Below are 15,214 nucleotides of genomic sequence, written 5' to 3' on the forward strand. Positions count from 1 at the left end.
GTCTCATTTTGCTTTTGTGAACACCTGTATTGAAATTCATAGGACAGAGGGGTCATAAAGTGAGGCCAAAAGCTAAATCCAGGGCATGCATATAAATATTTTTTCTCAATTTGGATGCACAACTGTAGAAACGTATTCAAATAAATTTGGCTGATGTTTCAATCAGATGCATCTAGGCCTTTACATTTCCACAGTTTGTCATAGATTTGGCAAAAGGACTAGGTTCAAATCTTCCTATCATTCTATTTAATTTAGTTTTATTCAGTGTAATGTCAAGGATTATTAAAAAGTGGGTATGTCATATCAATATTTATATATTTAAATTCATTCTATTTTATGTCTTATTTTAATGCAGCAGATTTTTTTTCAGGCGAGCATAAATGGGAAGCCAGATTCCATGTATAGATATAACATTGTGAACAAATACTGCAGTACAACAAAGTTTAAATTTTAAAATTCATAGCAATCCTGTTGGTTGTATTTCCCTTGCAGGACAGCAGCGTTCCCGTATGCTGGCAACCCTGTTTAAGGATGAACGCTGCCAGCAACTTGCAGCTTATGGCATTCTAGAGAAAATGTATCTGGATAGAATTATTCGAGGGAACCAGCTGCAGGAGTTTGCTGCCATGCTGATGCCTCACCAGAAAGCAACGACTGCTGATGGTAAAGTCTTCACAGTCAGTTTTTGTCCTGAAGGTGTGTGTTTCACACCTTTTTTTGTAGTGTGTAGCAGAATGTTTTGTGCATGATCCACCGTATACTGTTGATACTGTAAACTTTTATTTTTGACAGTGAATATTAACATTCTGCCAGACCAAGGATGCACATGCGGGCAATGTTGCTCAAGTCCAGCCTGAGTGTCAGTGCATTATGTTGAACACTATATGTCGTTGAGTTCTGCATGTAACTGTGTGGAAAACTTCAACGCAGCACTTCTGTTAAGGCCTGACTACAAAAAAATGCATGTTGCTCTTCTTCATTGGTTGTATTATTGTTCTCCTCCTTCCTAGTAGAGCAACTAAAATTCTTGTTAATTACTGGATGATGAGACTAAGTGCAGACTGCTGTACATGTAAGATTTTCACCAAGATCACTGATATATGGTTTTAAATGAAAATGAATGGTATTGCGGAACTTAATCCCTAGAAAAGCAGCAAAAGTTTCACAGTTCCATATAATAAAAACATTTTAACTTTTTTTGTTGATGCAGATCAATAGGCCTGGTTATATTCATTCATCCTGAGGGTGTTAGTTAATTGTTTAAAACCGTTGTGGATTGGGCAACTTCAACCCAGTTAGTCCATTGCTTCTGGTATGCGTCTAGGAGAAGTAAAGGAAGGGATATAATATTTTCCTCAGGAATGTAGTACACTATAGGAGACTAGCATTTTCCATTGCCTTTCTATGTTGAAAGTGGCAATCTTGATCAGTGGCAAAAAGCTATACGTATATTTCTAAGATTAATTGAAGACACCACTTATTGTAGGACTGCTGAGTTTGCTGATTTCAGTCTGGATAGCACTTAATGTGCTACAATTCCCTTGGGTAGGGCGAGGAATCAACCAGTTTTCATTCCTGACCAGAGTTCAATGCAAAGTTTAAGTAAGTGGAGAAAATCTGCCAACCTGATCAAGTTTAACTGTGATTCCCTGCACAGTGGAATTTCCCACCATTAGTAATTGCCTAGGTCCACAAATTAAGGTTAGTCACTTTTTATGCATAAAATGGCTAGCATGTCCATTGAAAATATAACTTAGCATGAATCAATGCCTTCAGGTGAGGAAGAGGGGAAGGGACAAAATTGGATCTTTTAAAAGTTCAAAATCTTAAAACTGCATTTGTACAGCAGCTTGTTACTGGTTAAATTAACATGTTGACAATTCAGTCACTGATAGTAATTAAAGTTTCCCACTTTAATTGGAAAATACATCCATAAATGGAGACAATGCAATGGAAAACCATTTCATTTATCACCTGAGGTGAATTGCATCTTTTCAGTTCATGAATGGGATAAATTATCTGTACAATGCTTTGTCATCAAGTATTTCTCGAGAACCCAAAGCTCTGGGTTTAAGACCAACATCAGGACTTGTTGGCCTCTGAAAGAGCATTCATAACACAGTTTAACAGGCCGATAATCAGTTCCAGATTCCTTCCGCCACTTCCCCACTATTCCCTTCAAAGGAAAAAAATGTGCGTGAAGAAACATCAAAAGAAAAAATTCTGTTTATACTTTATGATATCAAAGACTTTTTGAAACTGTATAATTTTGTTTTAGTTTAGACCATTGTGGTCAGTAGTTTCAAGTCTCAATGGATTCTTAATGTGTTTTGAAGCTTGAAATGGCCAGAAATGAGAGATTGTGACCAGGTATAACTATCTGTTGAGTCTAGATCAGTCTGATCTAGTCAGATCATACACGCGATGGGTTGTACGAGGGCTGCTATTGGTTGTTTCGAGAATAGCCTAGTACTTCATGTCGTTAGTGTACGCTTAAACTGAAGCAGATGCTGGGCAACACGACAGCTCAGTGACTACCACTGCTTGCTGTGCAGACACATGGATTTGGGCCAGTGTCTGTTTAAAAAGGGTAGCAGGCAAAAGGCAGGGAATTATAGGCCAGTTAGTTTAACGTCTGTGGTGGGAAAAATGCTTGAATCCGTCATCAAAGAAGAAATAGCGAGGCACCTTGAGAAAAATTGTTGATAGAGCAGACGCAGCACGGATTCGTTAAGGGGAAGCCGTGTCTGACGAATTTATTGGAATTCTATGATGATGTGACTAGCGCGGTAGACGGAGGGGAACCGGTGGATGTGGTGTTTCTCAATTTTCAGAAGGCGTTTGATAAGGTGCCGCACAAAAGGTTGCTTCAGAAGGTTAGGGGGCATGGAGTTGGGGGTAAAGTGTTAGCATGGTTAGAGGATTGGCTGCCTAATAGGGGGCAGAGAGTTGGTATCAATGGGTGCTATTCGGATTGGTGGTTGGTGACTAGTGGAGTGCCACAGGGATCGGTGCTGGGGCCTCAGCTATTTACCATTTATATAGATGATTTGGAAGAGGGGGCTGAGTGTAGGGTGTCGAAATTTGCTGATGACACAAAGATAAGCGGAAAAGCAAATTGTGCGGAGGGTGTGGAAAGTCTGCAGAGGGATCTAGATAGGCTAAGCGAGTGGGCGAGGACCTGGCAGATGGAGTACAATGTTAGCAAGTGTGAGGTTATCCACTTTGGCAAGAATAATAGTAGGAGGGACTACTATTTAAAGGACAAAAAGCTGCAACATGCTACGGTGCAGAGGGACCTGGGGGTCCTTGTGCATGAGTCGCAAAAACCCAGTCTGCGGGTGCAGCAGGTGATCAAGAAGGTGAATGGAATGCTGGCCTTTATAGCGAGGGGGATCGAATATAAAAGCAGGGAGGTCTTGCTGCAACTGTACAAGGCACTGGTGAGGCCGCAGCTGGAATACTGTGTGCAGTTTTGGTCACCGCACTTGCGCAAGGATATTTTGGCCTCGGAGGGAGTGCAGAGGAGGTTCACTAGGCTGATACCGGAGATGAGGAGGTTGGACTATGAAGAGAGACTAAATAGACTGGGTTTGTACTCGTTGGAGTTTAGAAGGATGAGGGGGGATCTTATAGAGACGTATAAGATAATGAAGGGGATGGATAGGGTAGAGGTAGAGAGAGTCTTCCTGCTTAGAAAGGACAGCAGGACTAGAGGGCACAGCCTCAAGATAAGGGGGGTCAGTTTAGAACGGAGTTGAGGAGGAACTTCTTCACTCAAAGGGTGGTGAATCTCTGGAATTCTCTGCCCGTTGATGTGGTAGAGGCTACCTCGCTAAATATATTTAAGACACGGGTGGATAGGTTTTTGGTAGGCAAGGGAATTAAGGGTTATGGGGAGAAAGTGGGAAAGTGGAACTGAGCCACTTCAGATCAGCCATGATCTTATTGAATGGCGGGGCAGGCTCGAAGGGCTAAATGGCCTACTCCTGCTTCTATTTCTTATGTTGTATGTCTGTGGGAGTTTGTGCATTCTCCCTGTGCTTGCGTGGGTTTTCTCCGGGTGCTCCGGTTTCCTCCCACACCCCAAAGATGTGCTATTAGGCTGATTGGTGTAATAAATTGTCCCTAAATTAGTTTTCCCTCAATGTGGAATGCCATAAGCATAGACAAGGGTCATGGATGGTGGGGGGACTCATAATGTTAAAATGGTGGCTCGGGCTCGTTGGGCCGAAGGGCCTGTTTCCCAGGCTGTTTTGTTCTTTGCCCCTAATTTCTAACTTACCTTGCCCTTTTCATTTCGAATTTGCCGCTGTCTTTTGTTCTCTTGGTGCAACATTTTGACTGTGCCACTATTTAACTGACTAACACAGAGCTATCCACCCATAGAAACTATAGAAACCATAGAAAATTTACAGCTCAGAAACAGGCCTTTTGGCCCTTCTTGTCTGTGCCGAACCATTTTTTGCCTAGTACCACTGACCTGCACTTGGACCATATCCCTCCACACCCTCTCATCCATGTACCTGTCCAAATTTTTCTTAAATGTTGAAAGTAACCCCGCATTTACCACTTTATCCGGCAGCTTATTCCACACTCCCACCACTCTGTGTGAAGAAACCCCCCCTTTAAACTTTTCTCCTTTTACCCTTAACCCATGCCCTCTGTTTTTTTTTCTCCCCTAGCCTCAGTGGAAAAAGCCTGCTTGCATTCACTCTATCTATACCCATCAAAATCTTATACACCTCTATCAAATCTCCCCTCATTCTTCTACGCTCCAGGGAATAAAGTCCAAACCTATTCAATCTCTCTTTGTAACTCAGCTTCTCAGGTCCCGGTAACATCCTCGAACTTTCTCAGCACTTTCAACCTTATTTACATCCTTCCTGTAACTAGGTGACCAAAACCGTACACAATACTCTAAATTCGGCCTCACCAATGCCTTATTTAACCTTACCATAACATTCCAACTTTTATACTCGATACTCTGATTTATAAAGGCCAATTTACCAAAAGCACTCCTTACAACCCTATCCACCTGTGATGTCACTTCTAGGGAATTCTATACCTGTACTCCCAGATCCCTCTGTTCAACTGCACTCTTCAGAGTCCTACCATTTACCCTGTATGTTCTACTTTGGTTTGTCCTTCCAAAGCGCAATACCTCACATTTGTCTGCGTTAAATTCCATTTGCCTTTTTTCAGCCCATTTTTCCAGTTGGTCCAAATCCCTCTGCAAGCTTTGAAAACCTTCCTCACTGTCCACTACACCTCCAATCTTTGTATCATCAGCAAATTTGCTGATCCAATTTACCACATTGTCACCCAGATCATTGATATAGATGACAAACAACAATGGACCCAACACCGATCCCTGCAGCACACCACTAGTCACAGGCCTCCACTCAGAGAAACAGTCCTCCACAGTCACTCTCTGGCTTCTTCTATTGAGCCAGTGTCTAATCCAATTTACTACCTCCCCATGTATACCTAGCGACTGAACCTTCCTAACTAACCTCCCATGAGGGACCAATCTGCAGTCACCCATTTGCAATTGTAAGCTGGGTAAATGCATGCCAGGGAGCCTTAGGCCACACTGCATGTTTAAATTTTGCTCACATAATTTGCACGCATTTCAAGCTTTCAGAGATAGTGTCCTCATTTTGATAAATTCATCAATGTCTTAACAATGCTAAAACAGCTCTCTTCAAACCTGCAGCCCAATAAAGTTCAAACCAGACTAGCCAGTATATCAGAATTATAAGTACACGTAGAACTAGAAACAAATTCCCAGATCTAAGAGACTGTGTGCAGCCTGACAGCTGTGATTTCGGTATCTTCACAGTCTACTTCCTCAGGAGTGCCTGATGGTTTTTATGTTTAGTGTCCTGCCTGCATAGACTTTGTCACATGCTATGTGGCACAACATTGTGGATCCCTAGTGTAACCCTGATGTTTTAAAAATGTTATGTTTAAGTTACATTTGTTACACCTCCATGTTCTGGAGCAAAAAAGTGCAGGTTCTTCAGTTCCTCTCTACATGTTTTCACATAGTTGTTAATTGTATCAGGTGCGACAGACCCAACTTTTATAGAAATAAACTTTGATTTTATTTTTTGAGTATCAGTTGAGATAGTAATAGGGTTGAAATGGTATAGAAGGAAATACATGCCATATCCACAGCCAAATGAATCAAGTAAGTTAAAGGTGATTTTAAATAATGAAAATAGTCTCTATTCAACACGTGTTACAAACGATGGTTTCTTCAATAAATTTGGTGTTGCATGTTGTCCTCCCTAGCAGCAGAAACTTCATTTGCAGTTTATTTAAATAGGTTTCATAGAATCCCTGCATGCAGAAAGAGACTATTCGGCCCATTGAGTCCGCACCAGAGCATCTTGCTCAGGCACACCCTGCCCTATCACAATAACCCCACTAATCTTGTTAACCGACACATCTTGAACACAAAGGGCAATTTAGCATGGCCTATCAACCTAACTTGCACTCTTTGAACTGTGGAAGGAAACTGGAGCACCCAGAAGAAACCCATATAGACACAGGGGGAATGTGCAAACTCCACACATAGGGTGACCTAAGGTTGATATTGAATCCAGGTTCCTGGTACTGTGAGACAGCAGTGCTAACCATATACCACTTCTGTATCAGTGTGTTGCTCTAGGTTTTCTTTAACGGAGTTAATTTATCATTTGCTTCAGCCTCATAAGGATGCTACTGTTGAAACTGAGTTTTGCCCACTTGGAGATTTATTAAGTCACCATAGATTGACTAAGATGTGCTTAAGCTCATGTTTCTCCATATTTTGCTAGATCTTTAATAAGATTTGTCATAGAATGTGTAGAGCAAAATAGATGTTCACCTAAAGGGAAATTAAAAACCCTGGACTTTTATTCCTAGTGGTTAGATGTATACCAGCTTTGTGAGAGGCCTAAGAGCTTCTCCCCGCCATATAAACACAGTAAGGTGAGGGTTTTTTCTCTGATTATTGCTCCCAATGGGAAAGCTGAGAGCTTGCCATATGTAAACTAACACCATACTTTAATTATTGCACTGTCTCAAAGTTGAACATTTATTGCAATATAATTCCCCTTTCTGATGACTTAAAATGTTAAAGACTTTGGGCCAGCAACTGACAACCCTCAGGTTTCTTTTTAATCAAAATTTAATCATTTAAAAAAAAATGTGAAATTGTATCTATTGTAATGATGTGATGTTTCCTCCCTAATACCAGGTTCCAGTATACTGGACAGGGCAGTCATTGAGCACAACCTGCTTTCTGCCAGTAAACTGTACAATAATATTACATTTGAAGAGCTTGGAGCTTTGCTAGAAATACCGCCAGCCAAGGTAAGCTCTCAAAGTATGAACTTATTTTCTTATGTTTAACTTTGATGGAAAATCCCAGGCAGCCGGACACCAAACCAACAGACAGTATGAGTCTTTAGTGTTTATGTTTTGCCATTTTTAAATTTAATTTATGCAAGAAAAACAGCTTCTAAAATGAGTATTTCCTGCTTACTGAGAGCATTACTTAAGAGTAGATTATTTGAATTTGTTTTTCATGGTTTTTCTCATAGGGCGTTGAATAGATGCTGGGCGCTAGCTACTACAGCAACATCAATAAAATAAATATAAATCGTGGCAGCTCGGAATTTTCTTTCAGATTGGAGATTATGGGAGACCAATATTAGGGTATTGTCTCTTTACCTCCCTGCATTCGTCTCTATCCTAGATTAATGAACAAGAGCACTTATAACTTTGTATTACTAGCCAATCCAATTGAGAATTTTGCCTGAATTGGAAATACTTCACCATTGAAGTAGGGGACACTTTTCTAAGGTTTGGGTTGATCTTGATCTATTGTGAAGGCATTTTAATAGAGGCTGACTATATTCCTATTATGTTGGACTGTGATTGATTTGGTTTCTTTATCAAATGTTAATTGGAAACCATATGCAGAATAATTAGGTATCTGGTATTTTTAAAGAAGCACTCTCGGACCCAAGCACTGTGGGTAATTTTGACAATGATTACCCATCCACCTTCTATCTGGAAAATAACATCTGCAACATAGAATCATCTAATTGTTGATTGCAAAGCAAAACAAAACAAAATCACTAACCACTCTCCTGTGCTTCATTGTTACTTTTTCTTTTACTGGACTGTTTTTCTCCACACCAAGAAGGAATCCTGTTTAGATATGGTGTTTATTAACTCCCCAATTATTTGAAAGTGCTTAACAAAATACAAGTTGCTTATGATCAGATCTTGATCTGTATCCAAATAATGCAACATTATTGGCAGCCTGAAAGTAATACAGGACTTGTTTTTGGTGAAACTAATTGAAGCAGTCTCAGATATGGAGTTGTCACCATTGGAATTTCATTTAAAAGTGAAGGTTTCAGGATTTATCTCCTTCAGAGTAAACTATAATACTTAATGATGTTCAGTCCAGTGGAATGGTTAACAGTGGCTCATGGCCTGGGTTTGTGTAAGATATGTTGCTGAATCCAACAGTTCAAAGAAACATGGAAAATCTTATGAGGGGGCAGTGCCCCAAAGATGCCCTTTGGACTTGAGGTAAGGTTTGAAAGGCAATTGCCTAGAAGTGCAAACTTCCCCTGAGCAATTGCCCTGCCTGGGAAACTTTCTGAATATACAATTTAAATCACAAACCAGATAATTTTGACTGGGCAATGTCTATAGTTATCCAGCAAAGGTTAGAATTAAAACCACTTTTAACTTTCGTGCAATATTGGACACACCCAGGACGCTACATGATGCACCATCACCATCACCACCAAGTTCTATCCACTTGCCTTTGGCACTTACCATCTCCCTGACCTCTCAAAGATCTTTAAATTCAAGGATCTTTAACTTATTTAGTTTACAGCAGATAGTGCCATGATAAAGGAGGCTTAGCTCCTGAAGTTCAATGCTCAGCCTCAGAAACATGCTGCGTTGCCTGGAACTTTCCCAGCCATGTCTGACAAGTCTGGGTATTAAACCAAATCAGCCTGGCATTACTTTAAATCATCCATTTCAAGAGTATTGCACCCATCTCGGCTAATCAAAATTACACCATAAAAAGATCTTGTATGTGAAGAAGAGAAAAGAACTGCAAAGCTTGGTTGGTTAGTTGAACTGGTTGTAGACTCAGACTGGACTAGATGCTAGTTTTGTTGTTGGCATTAAGTATTATGATAAAACATCCTGAAGTAGAGATTTTTATGGTAAATAAAATGTTGCAATATAGAGTTATGGAAATGTGCTATGGAGTGGCATTGAGGACATCCTTCTGCACAATCAGCTCATGCAACATCACATTTGCTTCAACAGGAGGCTGTGTGCTTCCCTGCAGGTACAGCTGTACCTTGATTCCTTTATGCATTTTTATGTTATTCCTTACTGTTAATCACCTGACTTCAGTCTTGGCAATGATTGCTTATAGGTTAAGGTAACCTCTGTGTCTTTCTAAAGATTTTCAAAATCATTAGACAAAGTACAGGGAATGGAAGGAGTTTCCTGTGCAATAGCACCAGCTCACAGTAGTTGGCCCAAATGACTTACTTCTATAATGTATGTTCCATTCTATTCCCTTTAATTGTCCCCTTTGTTTTGGGTTTCACTTGCACAATTTTTTGTTCTCATAGCCAGTTTGTTCAATAAATGTAACCAGACCTGTCGCTGGTTTTGCTAACAATTTTGCACATGTATGACCTGAACTCCGCATCAATGAGCAGGTTGTTGTTGAGCAGATGCCATTTAATAGCATTGTTGATTATAACTTCCTTCACTTTGCTAATGATTGAGTTTTGGCTTATGGGACAATAATTGGTTGGATGAAATATATTCTGCTTTTCGTAGACTGGAAATACCTGAACAATTTTCCATATTGCCTGGAAGATGCAGGTGATGTATCTGAACTGAAACAACTTGGCTAGAAGAGTAGCTGGTTCTGAAGCACAAATCTTTGACATTATAACCAGGATGCTGAGAGAGTCAGTGGACGTTGATATATTTGGTGCTCATGGCCATTTCTTGACATCATATAAAGTGAATCGAATTGGCTGAAATGCTGGGAGACATCTGCTTGGCACTTCTGATGATGGTTGTGAATTCTTCAGCATCAACCTCTTGGAGCTTGCTAACTTATCTGAGTGTGAGGTTCTGCACTTTCTAGTTTAATCTGAGTTAGCAGCCTAAATGGGAAAATGCATGAGGAACAGAGTCAAAGTTGAATAAGACAGATTTGGATGTTCTTCATGTGCATGAGCCAAAATGTTTTTTCTGTGTTTTGTGTGGGACTTTGAAGCAGAAGCAGGTTGATGGTGCTGGTAAGCTATGCTTTAGAAAATCATAATATAGAATCGTAGAATTCCTACTGTTCAGAAAAGGCCATTTGGCCCATTGAGTCTGCACTGACCACAATCCCACCCAGGCCCTACCCCCATATCCCTACATATTTACCCACTAATCCCCCTAACCTATGCATCTCAGGACACTAAGGACAATTTTAGCATGGCCAATTAATCAAACCCACACACCTTTTAGACTGTGGGAGGAAACCGGAGCACCTGGAGGAAACCCACCGCAGACACAAGGAGAATGTGCAAACTCCACACACAGTGACCCAAGCTGGGAATGGAAGGAGTTTCATTCCCGGCTCTGATTAGACAGGCTCAACATGGCTTAATGAAAAGAGAAATCATTCTTTACAAATTTGTTATTTTTTTCAGGATGTAACTAGCAGGATAAATAAAGAGTACCAGAGGAGATGGTATATTTTTGAAAGAAAGGACTCATGGTGTTGAGGGTAATATGTTAGCATGCGTGAAGCATTGGCCAAAGGACAGAAGTCAATGAGTAGGAATAAAAATCATTTTCAAGTTAGTAGGCACTCTGGTGTCACAAGGATAGGTGCAGAGTCCTCAGCTATTTTCAGTGTTCTATATTAATGACTTGTATAAAGGAATGGAGTGTAATCTGTCTTTAGATTTGCTGATAATATGCTGATGGGAAAGTAAACTTTGAGAAAGTCACAAAGAGTCTGCAAAGAAATATTGACAGGTTAAGTGACTGGGCAAGAAGATGACAGAAGGGGCATAACGCAGAGCAATGTGAGGTTATTCATTTTGGTAGGAAGAATAAAGGAATATCTTTTAAGTGGTGAAAACTATTAAATGTATTCTATTCATCAGGATTTAGATCCATGTACACAAAACACGAAGTGAACTTGCAGGTACTGCAAGCAATTAGGAAAGCAAAAGGTAGGTTGGCCTTCATTTAATGGGGGTTGGCGGACAAGTGTACAGATGACTTCATTTGTGCAGGGTTTTGGTGAGACTATACCTGGAATACTGTGTAGTGTTGGTCTTGGTTTCCAAGAAAGAATATACTTGTCTTAGTTGACATGCAATGAAGGTTTACTAGGTTGATTCCTGGAGTGAGCGTTTGGTCTTATTGAAATTGGAGAGTAGAAACCCATTCTACTGGGTGTTTAAAAGACCGAGAAGAGTTCTTGTTGATGTATCTGAGATTGAATGGACTTCCTGGTGTTGTCAGACTTTTTACTGTGTTTACGCCAGTCCAACGCCGGCATACCCACATCATTGAATGGACTTGACAGGGTAGGTACTGAGAGGTTGTTTTCCATGATTGGGAGTTTAGAACGACTGTTGTTTTTCCTCTTATCAATGGGCTGAGTTATATCCTTTCGTGTCTTTCTGCTCTGCGATCATGGCTTTTTCTTCTATTCTTCTCATTGAGTAGTTCTGTTGTTGCCCATTTGAGTAGTTCATTCTGTGCAAGCACCTAGGGACAGCAACAGAAGAAAAGGGAGAATGTGTATGAGCAAAATATTAGTCAAACACTGGTATATGTGGTGGCCAACTTAAGTCAAGGCCTATAAACTAAAACTTTGTTAAGGGGTATACAATTACTTTTTCACCTACCTGATCAGACCTCTGCATACCATAAGATTTCTGGAGTATCTGCTTTCAGATCTGTGCCATGCTGCTCTTGCACTAATTGGCAACAGCAGACTATTTATTTTCCCTTTGTGATGCAGTACTGTGGTACAGTGTTGGTGTATCCAAGCTGCAATGGTGCATGGAGGTGCAATCTGAATGTAATGAAAAAGTAATGAATGATTCTTGTGGAATAAATATTTCTTCTTACAGTTATTGCATAAAACAATAAGATGCTATGGCATTTATTGGGTTTTATAGAGACCAGATAAACATTAATAGATAGTATTACTGATAATGACATATATATATATGCCATGATAATTATTGATAGTTAAGCCACACTTGTAATACAAGACCAGAAAATTCAACATGTTACCATTTGAGCTTGACGATTTGATGGCTGATCAGACATTTAGAATAGATACTTAAATTTTTTTTTACCTTTCTTTCATTGTGGCTGTGGGAAAATCTACATGGCTCCAAGTATTATTTAATCCAAATAGCTGGACTAATGCTTTAATAAGAATAACTCACATTATTTGACTCTCAGTCCTTAATTTTCCAAATCTACAGTGGATATCTTTTCAAATCCAGACCTAATAAAGGCAGTTTGTGTTTTCAACTGATCTTTTAGCACAGATTGTCCCTACTTGTTGTGTGTCTAGGTGCTAGTTGTTGCCAGCCAGTCGCTGATAATGCTTCTTTCAATTTAAACTGTCCTTCTAAAAGAAACTTACTTATCAGATAGAATTCAATAAGTATTAGTCACACTCTTACTCTAGTGTGTGAGTGCATTTTGTACTGTGGTACAGAGCCAAATAGACAAGTTTTCGATTTGATTCTTTGTCCTCTCCTCCAGCACAGTGATGGAAGCAGCTGCAACAATAGTGTGCATTTATGTTGCACTTTTAATGCAGTAAAGATGTTCCTTGATGTTTCACAGGAGTGTTATCAGACATAATTTGATATTAGGCTTCATAAAGAGGTATTAGGACAGGTGACTAAAGGTTTGGCCAAAGATTTGGGTTTTAGGAAGCAACTGAAAAGCGCTTAGAGAGGTAGATAGGTTTAAGGGAGTGGAGCCTAGAGGTAGAAGCTTAGAAGGTTGAAAACATAGTCATCAGTGGAGGAGCGATGAAAATCAGGGTGTGCAGAAGCTTGAATTGGAGGCAACACAGACCTTGAGGAATTAACAGGCATATTGCTGGGTGGAGACATGGAGAGATTTGAACTGAATGATGAGAATTTTAAAACCTCAGGTTGCTGATCTGGCAACCCAAGAGAAAACAACCAGGGGTTGATGAGTGAGCAGGAGTTGATGTGAGGAGGAACGGGTGAGTGTTTTAGTAGAAGATGAGTTGGTGAGAAGATGGATGATGTTATGGAGGTGGAGTGTGGCAGTCTCGATGATGGAGATGATATAGGAGGAGATGCTCAACTCAGTGCTGTTGATTAAACTACCGAGTTTGGGCTGAAGGCAGCAGCTTTAGTCTTCCCAGTATTCAACTGACAAAAATTTCTCGTCATCCAATACTCCATATTGGACAAGCAGCATAACAAAAAAAAGTCAGTGGAGGAGTCAAGTGGGTGAGGTAGACCTGCAAAGGGTTCATGTGGTATCAGATGCATTTTTGGATAATGTCACCAAAGCATGTAAATGCAAACTAGGCTGGGACCAAGGACCAACTAAAGAATAAAATGGTAAAACTATGACAATTGATTGACCATATTAAATATATTCCTTATTTAGGGATCCTGGAGGTAATGATGAAGGAAGGGAAACCATTGGACTGAGTTTTCTAGATAGGCAGAAATTGAATCAAATGAGAATAGTCTCACCGGGCTGGCGAAAGAGTAATTGAAGGAGGATGGCGTAGTCAACAATGTCAGTGGCTGTAGGAAGGTTGAGGAGGGTAGGGAGAGATAGACCAACATGGTCACAGTCACATTAGGATATAATTTGTGATTTTGTTTCTATTCGAGTGTGAATCGGAAGAGTTCAAACTCAGAATTATAGGAAAGGTGGGTATGGATTTAGGAAGCCAACATGTTCAAGTGCTTTGGCAAGAAAGGAGTTTGGAGCTGAAGCTGTAGACGGCAAGGCATTTGGGAGGGAGAGGTTGATGTTAGGGATAGGTTTTGAGATGGGTGGTGCTGATCACAGGCCACGATCTCCCTGAAGATTGAAAAATCAGTCATCATTCCCATTTCTGTTCACTTTCCAGTGAAGCACGTTGGCAAATGAGCCCCACTGTCATATAGCCTGCTGACACTCAGCCTGTGCACAAATATAAAGGAACACCAAGTAAGTGAGATTTGCACATTTGAATGCCTATTAAACCAATTATCCAGTGTGATTCCACAGTTTGAATCGATGACTTTAATAGAATGCGAAAAAATACTGGAAAAACAAATGGATGAAAATTCTTCCTATCCTACCTGTAAACATTATGGCCTGGATTTTGCATTCAGCAGCAAACAAATGATTCATCACTCATTATGCCTACAGCAACCCACACATTTCTCATAGACTTTGAGTGGCAACTTACAGTCATTGAATGTTTATAATGCAATAGGTCCTTCTGTAAGAGTTCTGGGACCTGTGTGAATGTGGCAAGCAACAGTGTGTTCTCAACTAATCAGATTGAAGACTCCTCAGTGAAACATGCAGAGTTTAAACTAGTAACAAAAATTATGTTCAGAAAGCAAAAAAAAAGGATTGTGAGAGAGAGATGAAAGACAAGAAAAAGGTTTAAAATCCTCGAGTTAATTCCTGAAGAAATGAGACTTCATACTTGTGAAAATTAATTTTCAGTGTCAGAGTGTTTGATTGTAATTCAAACTTGTGCATGTACTGACGTCAGATGTTGCTGCCCGATTTACTCATTAACCGTAAACTCTGTAACCTCACTGTAATTCTTACTGCAAAATCCAGGTCTGTGTTGTTTATACCCTCCAATAAAATACTTTCAAACATTCCAATTTTTCATTTGGAAGTTGACTGACTTTAATGGTCAGAATTGAGCCATATTGGAAGTACATTTTTATCCTCCAGTGTTTGAAAGTACTTCAGTGTTTATGGATGTTGGAAAAAAAATCCGAACCAGCTTTAATTTACTGCATGTTAGAATGTTCAAACATGCAACCCAGCTGGCTCAGGAGTTTTATGAATATTACAGTTCTTGCATTTGCAACATATTGTTCTTTAAATGTATCCTAGATCT

The 15,214-nt window shown here is 40.0% G+C and overlaps 1 protein-coding gene across 4 annotated transcripts in view; it reads left to right on the top strand.

The window, feature by feature from the left end:
• cops4 (COP9 constitutive photomorphogenic homolog subunit 4 (Arabidopsis)) overlaps positions 1 to 15,214 on the top strand; it is a 62,700-nt gene that overhangs the window by 24,938 nt on the left and 22,548 nt on the right. For 2 of the 4 annotated variants that reach the window (XM_080190479.1, XM_080190489.1), the window contains exons 7-8: positions 493 to 696; positions 7,250 to 7,365. In XM_080190479.1, the coding sequence (XP_080046605.1) occupies positions 493 to 696; positions 7,250 to 7,365 (320 nt within the window). The remainder of the gene's footprint in view (positions 1 to 492; positions 697 to 7,249; positions 7,366 to 15,214) is intronic. The other 2 variants (XM_080190499.1, XM_080190508.1) reach the window with 1 other exon arrangement.

The sequence above is a fragment of the Carcharhinus amblyrhynchos genome, chromosome 1, assembly GCF_965287045.1.
Source record: "Carcharhinus amblyrhynchos chromosome 1, sCarAmb.v2.hapA, whole genome shotgun sequence".
NCBI classification, from domain to species: Eukaryota; Metazoa; Chordata; class Chondrichthyes; order Carcharhiniformes; family Carcharhinidae; genus Carcharhinus; species Carcharhinus amblyrhynchos.